Below are 9752 nucleotides of genomic sequence, written 5' to 3'. Positions count from 1 at the left end.
ATTGGACAGACATGCGTTATATGGCGTTATAATCACTGGACTATACACATATTTACTGTCACATTATTTTAGTTATAGGTTATGATCCAAACTTTCAAGACCACAGGGGTCTGGCTTATTAGAACATCACAGACCATCACAAAGTCATGTCATGGGTCTTTGTCGCACCCAAGGACAGTAGTACAACTGTCATTCCGCCGTGGAAGGTGAGGGCGCTCTGTAGCCTTTTCTGCTCCTTCCAGTCCACTGCTGCCTATGCTCTGCACCGCGGCCTGACCCCCCATGAACCGGCGACTTCCTCTTTTTCAGATTCCATGGCGATCGGGAGAGAGGGAAGACCACCGACGCACGCACACTATCTCAAACCTACCGAAAGACGCTTCTCAGGGTAAATTATACGCCGCTTCGTCCACGATTGAGACATGAGTAGCAAATAATGCTTGCATAACATGCATATGTGGGGGCGATCCACGTTTCCATGCGGATACAGAATTTCAGATATTCACATTGTAGCGCCACTCGCTGATAGCGAATGAGCCGCAATTGGCTGCCCCGTTTGATTCTCTCACACGCAGTATGCTAAAGTAGCTAGCGCGCTAGCTTTCGAATTGACGCACATTAATGTATTATCAAAAAACCTGCATCGCTAAAATATAGTTTGATAGCTACATATAGTTACTGATAGTTTTAATTGTATAATAGTAAGTGAGGCAGCCAGCTATCTTCTTTTCGAGATCACCTCAAAATATTGTGGCCTGTTGTTGGCTAGCACAAGCTATGCTAGCATTAGCTCATATTGGTAGCTAGCTGGCTGCAACCGGTGTAAGGGTTTAGCTTGCTATATCACTAGCTTAACTTAGCGTAACAAGCTAACACAAGATATACAAGCTGGATACTGTGTAATTAGCTACTGAACCTTGCTCAACAGAACTTGTGTATACTTAGTTATATTGTGAGAGGCGTGTTCCCTGTCTCTCATTATTGTAATATTGACGGTAGCTAAAGTTTACGTCAAGTTAACAAGCTAGTCTTTACATTTTCCGAAGTTTCTTGACTGAAGTTTTGTAGCTAACGTGAGCTTGCAAACTTGCTCTGGAGTCTAAATGAATGTAGAAATGTAAAGCCATCTACTGAATACTTACAGTTGGTTGTGTGTAATAGTTTGTGTGTTTTAAAGGACAACGTTTTATGCATTTTACCAGAATAACACCAATACTTTTTTGTATTCAGAATGAAGTCTGTATTTGTAATGAGCAATGTTTTCTATGTTTACAGTTTGATCTGACTTGTCAGAGACGCAAAGAGATACACAGACAGGATTGCCGATCTGGTGAGTAATGTATAGATGACCACTCAGATACTTACACAAATTGCGTTTTAGTTTGAGAGCCTATCCTATTTTTTACTTTCGACATTTTTAAATGATTTTGGTTTCGACTTTTAGGTAGTTAAATGAAATGGTGACTGTTTTGTTTGTGTTTGCAGTGTTAGTTAGTCCTTCTGGTGTGGGTTGAAGGAGCTCCCAGTGCTCTGGTCTGTGTGGTTCTGGTCTACTGTTCTGGGTTTGGACTGCCAGTCTATGGCTCTGATGGACAAGCACAAAGTGAAGCGGCAAAGATTGGACCGCATCTGTGAGGGTAAGAGGGAAGGACTCGTTGTTGTCCTGCATTACATTGTACGTACACTCTCTTACACACACACACACACACACACACAAACACACTCGCATGCGCTCAAAGCCAGACAGACATGCAACCTACCATGGGGGAGGCAGGGAACCATGAGTATAGATGTGACACTGTCAAATATCAGTTGTGATGGAAATGTATTTACTAGATGTATTACTGCTTTTCATGCTATTATTTTGTTAGAATTGTTATGGATTGTGACACACGCCCATCTATGGTTGTGAATACTGTGATAAGTGCAGTGTCTATGCAGGCGGTAATACTGTGATAAGTGCAGTGTCTATGCAGGCGGTAATACTGTGATAAGTGCAGTGTCTATGCAGGCGGTAATACTGTGATAAGTGCAGTGTCTATGCAGGTGGTAATACTGTGATAAGTGCAGTGTCTATGCAGGCGGTAATACTGTGATAGTGCAGTGTCTATGCAGGTGGTAATACTGTGATAAGTGTCTGTGTCTATGCAGGGGGTAATACTGTGATAAGTGCAGTATCTATGCAGGCGGTAATACTGTGATAGTGCAGTGTCTATGCAGGTGGTAATACTGTGATAAGTGTCTGTGTCTATGCAGGGGGTAATACTGTGATAAGTGCAGGGTCTATGCAGGCGGTAATACTGTGATAAGTGCAGGGTCTATGCAGGCGGTAATACTGTGATAAGTGCAGGGTCTATGCAGGTGGTAATACTGTGATAAGTGCAGTGTCTATGCAGGCGGTAATACTGTGATAGTGCAGTGTCTATGCAGGTGGTAATACTGTGATAAGTGTCTGTGTCTATGCAGGGGGTAATACTGTGATAAGTGCAGGGTCTATGCAGGGGGTAATACTGTGATAAGTGCAGGGTCTATGCAGGGGGTAATAAGTGATGTGGCCTGAACAAGTGGCACCAGAACTGATACTCTTGGAGCACAGTGTTCACAGCGTCTCTTATCTGACTTCCTCTTCCTGTCTGGCTATCAGACTCAGAAAGGTAGAGAGCACAGAAGGGATGTGGTCAGGACTCTAAACAATAAACGCTACCTTAGCATCGCGGCTCATCGATGCGTCTACGTAAAAAAAGCCTTGTCACTGTCCACTTGAAAAGAGGATTTCCGAGGAAGCCCCCGTTTTCCCTTTTCACCTCAGTCATGTAAAGACAAAAATAAACGTAACGATTCTAGCGAGTTCCTGGTGTGTCAGCCCCGCAATGAGGGAGTCGTGTAGCCGGTCTGCTGATGAAGCTAAGATGGAGGGAAGCTGGGGAGGGTCCCTGGAGACGGGAGTGAGGCAGCGGACAGGGTGAAGGGTCGTGTCCGTGGCGACAGGGAAACAGGCCAGCTGTCTCTTTAAAAAACAACAACAGGCTAACCGCCCCCCAGGGCCAGCCCTGCTATGCTAATGAGGTTAGTGCTGGTTGGCCAGCGCTCAATGGCGTTGCTTGTGATTGGAGCCTGGCTGTGGGGGAGGGGCCGGGTGTGGATGACAGCTGGGAGCCAGCCAGCCAAGAGCAGTCTGACACAGAGAGAGGGAGACAGGGAGAGGGAGAAAAGAACGATAGAGGGAGAGAGCGAGGCGAGAGAGAGAGAGAGGAAGACAGGCTGACAGACTTCATAATGCAAGGTTAGGCCCGGTGTGTTTGTGTGTAGCAGTGTGCGTGTGTCTCGTGTGTCTGAAGAGGGGAAGGAGGTTGTGTAGTTTGGGCGTGGTGCTCTGCTGACTAGTGTGTAGTTTCTTTTCTGCTCTGCGCTTGTGTGTCCTCGTAGCTGTTGAAGGAATTGAGCAACCGTGTGTGTGTGTGTGTGTGTGTCTGGGTGGAGTAGCTGGCGCTGCTGCATTATCCCCACGGCCGCCCCTCCCCCCCTGCTCCCCCCTCCCCCCCTGCTCCCTCCCTCACTCCTCCGACCGTGGCCCGGGGAAGAGAAAAGAGAGAGAGAGAGAGGATTGAGACGGAGGAGGGAGGAGAGAATGAATGAAGTGCTGAATGAATTGCATTGTGTGCGCGGCCATGCTTGTGTTCCGTAGGCCTCGAGTACGCTACTGTTCTGTGCTCAAATGACTGTTTGTGTGTGTGTGTGTGCATTCTTTATAAGGTGGCCTTTGTCAGTATAAAATGTATTAGTATTTAGTAATATTATGGAATGTTCTCTGGAATTGTGGTGGGCTGCAGATTCTTGATTTTAATGCCTTCATGCAGCAGTGTGTGTGTGTGTGTTGGGAAATGCCTTGACGTAACAGGAAGTGTTCCCAAATGTTTCTTCCACCCGGCTAACAAATCCCATCAAACCCCCCTCTCCCTCGTCCACATTCTTATATTACACACACTGTGTGTGTGTGTGCGTTGTCCAAGTGAATGTTCCAGTGAGAGTGAACCTACCCTCCTAGCACGCACACCAGGCCATACACACCTGTCATGCTGTGTGTACAGGAGAAACACCAGTGTCTGTGTTGCTCTGGTGTGTGTAAGCCGTGTGTGTGTGTGTGTGTGTGTGTGTGTGTGTGTGGTGAGGCAGGTTTCGGTGTACAATGTATTCATTAATGTTACTTTTTTCCAATACGACACACTGTACGGGGGGGATTTGAACCTATGACCTCTTGATTTGCGGTCAAAAGCTGCACCGCTGGTTCTACCAAGTCCTGGGCGTTGCGTTTAGGTGGTGTTGATCATGACCGCCGGCCCCAGGCGGCCAGGGTCACGTCTCCAGAGAGGCAGAATCAGGTCATTAGTCAGAACTCAGCTTGAAGCCGCTGCCCCCTCCCCCGCTGGCACGCTCCAGCGCCCCACCCCCCAGCGCCCCTCCCCCCACACCTCCTGGTGCAGATACTTCCCCAGGATGGAGGGGGTGTGTGGGGCCCCCCGTGGCCAGAGACTTTCTGACGTGTATTTTCTTATACTTCCTAGTTATGTAACCATGACTACCCATGTACCCCCCCCCCCCTACCTTCCCTGCTACTCCTCATAGAAGTGTGTGGGGGGGATTTTAATTTAGAGGCTCGTGGGAATTGCAGTTCCCATGAGGGCAAAAAGCTATACCTAGATGTAGGGTGGTTGGGGGTGAACCGTGGGGGTGGTAAACACCACAACGCTGGTGTGTTTTTGTACCAGGCGTCGTTGCGTGCATGACTGCGCGTGTGTGGAACAACACGTGCAGCGTCCGTACAGACTTGACCAGGCTGTCAAATCCTCGTGTCCACACCTGGACCAGAGAAAACACACACATGCTCACAGGTGTACCCTGCGCTCCCCCAGGCATCCGCCCCCCCATCCTGAACGGGCCCATGCACCCCCGGCCCCTGGTGGCCCTGCTGGACGGCCGTGACTGCACCGTGGAGATGCCCATCCTCAAGGACGTGGCCACAGTCGCCTTCTGTGACGCCCAGTCCACCCAGGAGATCCACGAGAAGGTAGACAGAGCACACACAGACACACACGCACGCACACACACACACACACACAGTCTTGACACAGTTGCATCAATGTTGTTGATGGTTGTGTACCATGAACAGTTGCATGTTGGTGTAGCTTCATGTATTACTTCTGTTTTTATAATTACGTTCTGTCCCAAGAGCTGTACTGAAGGAATACATGTCCCAGCATGCCTCTCACTAACCCGTGTGTGTGTGTGTGTGTTTGTGTGTGTGTGTGTGTAGGTGCTTAACGAGGCCGTGGGTGCTCTGCTCTACCACACCATCACGCTCTCCAGAGACGACCTGGACAAGTTCAAGGGGCTGCGTGTCATCGTACGCATCGGCAGTGGCTACGACAACGTGGACATCAAAGCTGCCGCTGAGCTAGGTGAGACACACACACGCACAGTTTACCGCCTCTGCATGGTTAGCCCAGAGATGCTTTCTCTCTCACGTCATGTTGTCAGGGATATGAGATATATAAATGAATATATCAGAAGGAGTTTAATAACTCCTCCCCCCCCCAATCCCCCTGGACTAACAACCCCCTCAGCAATAAACACATCATTTTGTTTTCAAATGTGGGTGGGACAGCTTTTTAGAAACGTTTTATAACTGAAGATGCAGCCATGAAATATGATTTCCTAATAAGCGTGTTGTGTGGGGAGGGACAGGGCAGATTTACTGTTTAAAAACCTACGGCCCTCTTCTCAAGGATTCAATAACTGGATTGGTATTCATCATTTTGATTTAGCTTAGATTAGGGGTGGGAATTTTTTGGTACTTCACAATTTTGAATCGATTCTTTGGGGTCACGATTCGATAAAAAATCAATTCACCATAAATAAAAAAAACAAAACAAAAATACATATATTAAAAAAACATAAAATAAACAAAAGCTATTTTCCCCCCCACCCCTGGCTTCATACCCTGTCCTTGTTCCCTCTCCCCTGGCTTCATACCCTGTCCTTGATCCCCCAGGCATCGCGGTGTGCAACGTTCCAGCCACGTCAGTGGAGGAGACGGCCGACACGTCCCTGTGCCTCATCCTGAACCTGTACCGCAGGGTCACCTGGATGCACCAGGCCCTCAGGGAGGGCACGCGGGCCTCCAGCGTGGAGCAGATCAGGGAGGTGGCTGGGGGTGCCGCCCGCATCCGAGGAGAGACGCTGGGCATCATCGGTCTGGGTGAGCAGGGGGACAGGTGGAGTCTGGGGGAGGAGAGATTATTGGGTTGGAGAGGATGGGAGGGGAGGAGAGGATGGGAGGAGGAATGAAGGGAGAGGAGAGGGCAAACAGATAGACGAAGACTTGTGTGGTGATGGAGGGCATTTGACGTGGCGCTGGAGGGTTGAGGCACACTCCCTGCTGTCTGACCCCGGCGACCCCGTCCTCCTGCAGGTCGCGTGGGCCAGGCCGTAGCCCTGCGAGCTAAAGCCTTCGGCTTTGGGGTGATCTTCTACGACCCGTACCTTCCCGACGGCGTGGAGCGCTCCCTGGGGCTGCAGAGGATGACCACCCTGCAGGACCTGCTCATCCACTCCGACTGTGTCTCCCTGCACTGCAGCCTCAACGAACACAACCACCACCTCATCAACGACTTCACCATCAAACAGGTACACACAGACACACAGACAGACAGACAGACACACACACCCCGATGCCTCTGCTGTCAAACAAACAAACACACCCCATCGCACTTGACTGTCAAACCCGAGGCCCCCGCGCCAGCTGAGCCGTGTTGTGTTGGTGTGTGTAGATGCGTCAGGGGGCCTTCCTGGTGAACACATCGCGGGGGGGGCTGGTGGATGAGAAGGCCCTGGCTCAGGCCCTGAAGGAGGGCCGCATTCGAGGGGCCGCTCTGGACGTGCACGAGACAGAACCCTTCAGGTGAGACACACACATGCTCACACACATGCTCACACACACACAGGCACACACACTCACATGCAAGCCATACACACGCACACACACACATTTAAATCTCTTCTACAATCCCCCCCCCCTTTACAGTTTCTCGTCGGGCCCTCTGAAGGACGCCCCTAATCTGATCTGCACCCCACACACCTCCTGGTACAGTGAGCAGGCCTCCATCGAGGCCAGAGAAGAGGCTGCCAGGGAGGTCCGCAGAGCTATCACAGGTAACACACACACATCCCTCACACACACACACACATCCCTTCCTTATCGCACCAACACACACACACACACACTAACTCCTCCCTACCCCCAGGTCGTATCCCAGACAGTCTAAAGAACTGTGTGAACAAGGAGTACCTGATGGCTGCCTCCCAGTGGCCCAGCATGGAGGCTGCCACTGTGCACCCAGAGCTCAACGGCGCCACCTACAGGTGAGGAGTCCTGCTGCTGCCCGCATCCAGGAAGTCAGACGTGAGGGCTGGTTTACCCTGCAGTCTCACCTGCTCCTTCTCTCCATTGCTCGCTGTATCACTCTCTGTCTCTCTCTCTCTCCAGGTTTCCTGCAGGTCTGATTGGTGTGGCTACAGGGGGTCTCCCAGGGGCAGGTGCAGGGGTGGAGGGGCTGGTGTCGGCCTCCCTGGCTCACGGCATCGCCCCCGTGTCCCACCCCCCTCACGCCCCGTCGCCAGGGCAACCATGCAAGGCTGAGTCCGACAGAGACATGGCCTCTGACCAGTAGCCCCCCCTGCACATTCCGTCACCCTGGACCCCCCCCCCCCTCTCCCTCCCCTTCCTCCCAGCACCTCCCCCCTCAGCCAGATGATACTGGAGACCGGTTTGATCCACTTTGACCCACTTTGATCCGGTTTCATCCACTTCCTGGTTCTTCAGAACACAGTACCAGCCCTGGAGTGTCCGAACCGTCCAGAGCCTCCTCCTCCCCCCCCCCCCCCCCACCTCCACCACACACACAGCCTTCTGGACCCCTCCTCCTTCCCCCCCCCCACCTCCACCACACACACAGCCTTCTGGACCCCTCCTCCTCCCCCCCCCACCTCCACCACACACACAGCCTTCTGGACCCCTCCTCCTTCACCCCCCACCTCCACCACACACACAGCCTTCTGGACCCCTCCTCCTCCTCCCCCCCCCCCCCCTCCACCACACACACAGCCTTCTGGACCCCTCCTCCTTCCCCCCTCCACCACACACACAGCCTTCTGGACCCCTCCTCCTTCCCCCCTCCACCACACACACAGCCTTCTGGACCCCTCCTCCTTCCCCCCTCCACCACACACGCAGCCTTCTGGACCCCTCCTCCTTCCCCCCTCCACCACACACACAGCCTTCTGGACCCCTCCTCCTCCTCCCCCCCCCCCCCCCCACCACCACACACACAGCCTTCTGGACCCCTCCTCCCCTTCAGACCACCCCTCCTCCCCCAGGACTCTCAACTTTCTCGCACCGTCAGCAATAACACTCTTCTCAAGGATTCAATAATTGGATTTATTTTGATATTTTTTCATTTTGCTTATTTGTTTTTGAGGAGGGGAAAAACTGTTGTGGCTGTTGATCTGTCCCTTTTTAAAATCTTTTAGTTTTTCTTTATTTTTTATTTTATTCCCCCCCCCCCCCCCGTTTTAGTTTTGTTTTGAAACGTATTTCTGGATGAGGCCGTACTGAGGCTCCCTGCCTCTGAGGCAGGGAGAGGCAGGGAGAGGCAGGAGGTCTCTTTAGGATACAGGCTGATGTTACTGCTCTGCTCTCTGCTCTCTTCTTCACTCCTCTCACCAGACACAGACAGACAGACACCCAACAGACAGACACGTAACAGACAGAAACAGCAAGCCATTGAGAGATCCTTAAATCTCTATGGTACTAACATCTTGCAAACTAGCATCTGGCTTTCATTAGGGTATCTCTCTTATGTTCTGGTCTAGTCTAGGAAACCATTCTGATGTCACTGTTAAAGCTTAGAGTTCCTGTCGGCTGTCAGGGGTCTGTGTGTCTGTCTTTCTGCCTGCCTGTCTTCAGTCTCCTGAAGATGTTGAGTTCTCTCTCATTGTTCTGGCTGTCACTTAGACCTGTTTTTAACTCCGCCCCTCTTGGTGGTGATTCTACAGGTGTCCTCCCTATTGGCCCTTAGTCATGTCCCTTTTCCATTGGCTCAGATGAAGAGTCAGATGAGCATTTCATATAAATGACTGAATGACTGTGCATGGGCCTTGCTTTTCAGTCACTAAATGTGACCACACGCGCACACACACACACACACAGTCTGAATTGAGTTGAGCTTGGAGAATCAGTTTGATGCGCGGTGTGTGTCTCACCAGCAGGGGGAGCCACCTGAACCCTCCGCCTGTGTCCAGCTTGTCTGCAGTTCCCAGGTCACATGGTGTCCTGAAGCCTCTGTGAACTGTGTCACCATGGAGATGGAACACGGGCTGGTGTTTTGTCGCACGCACACGCACACTGCTGACTCCTAAGGAGAACAAGGCTTGGGTGATGAAGGGTAGATTTATGTCCCCTGCCACCATACCGGTCACCCCTGACCCTCCCCCTCCCCTGACCCTCCTCACCTCCCCTCCAGCTCTCCCTACTAGCATGGATCCACCTCCCGGTTAAGCTAACGGGTTCAGGCATCCCTTTCAGAGGAAGGGATCCAGGCAGCATTCCCTTTAATAAACCAGGGGAGCGAGTCTTTGAAGAGGGGGTTGTAGGCACGCCCCAAACCCCCCCCACCCCCCCCCCCCCAGCTGTTTTC

The 9752-nt window shown here is 51.7% G+C and overlaps 1 protein-coding gene across 3 annotated transcripts; it reads left to right on the top strand.

The window, feature by feature from the left end:
* The first annotated feature begins 255 nt into the window (after window positions 1-255).
* On the top strand, window positions 256-7990 carry ctbp1l (C-terminal binding protein 1-like). 3 transcript variants are annotated; one of them, XM_084702243.1, is made up of 11 exons: window positions 256-388; window positions 1276-1330; window positions 1486-1637; window positions 4911-5065; window positions 5312-5456; window positions 6050-6256; window positions 6470-6684; window positions 6828-6958; window positions 7082-7209; window positions 7302-7419; window positions 7544-7990. In XM_084702243.1, the coding sequence occupies exons 3-11, from the start codon at window positions 1580-1582 to the stop codon at window positions 7725-7727; spliced, it is 1341 nt and encodes a 446-aa protein (XP_084558369.1). In that variant the 5' UTR covers window positions 256-388; window positions 1276-1330; window positions 1486-1579; the 3' UTR covers window positions 7728-7990. The 3 variants fall into 3 exon arrangements, with proteins under 3 accessions (XP_084558369.1, XP_084558379.1, XP_084558387.1); XM_084702253.1 differs by lacking the exon at window positions 256-388 and adding an exon at window positions 581-701; XM_084702261.1 differs by lacking the exons at window positions 256-388; window positions 1276-1330; window positions 1486-1637 and adding an exon at window positions 3173-3283.
* Window positions 7991-9752: the final 1762 nt, after the last annotated feature.

This window comes from Hypomesus nipponensis, chromosome 1, assembly GCF_054491055.1.
Source record: "Hypomesus nipponensis isolate SF chromosome 1, ASM5449105v1, whole genome shotgun sequence".
Classification (NCBI taxonomy): Eukaryota; Metazoa; Chordata; class Actinopteri; order Osmeriformes; family Osmeridae; genus Hypomesus; species Hypomesus nipponensis.
Note: the sequence above shows the minus strand (reverse complement) of the source record. Positions and strands in the feature narration are given on the sequence as shown.

What these genes read in the sequence shown, in the direction of transcription:
- ctbp1l (XM_084702243.1), top strand. Translation starts at nt 1,580, where the DNA reads ATGGCTCTGATGGACAAGCACAAAGTGAAGCGGCAAAGATTGGACCGC. An exon ending in CAAAGCTGCCGCTGAGCTAG is followed by an intron (nt 5,457 to 6,049) that starts GTGAGACACACA and finishes TTGATCCCCCAG; the next exon opens with GCATCGCGGTGTGCAACGTT. An exon ending in CTCAACGGCGCCACCTACAG is followed by an intron (nt 7,420 to 7,543) that starts GTGAGGAGTCCT and finishes CTCTCTCTCCAG; the next exon opens with GTTTCCTGCAGGTCTGATTG.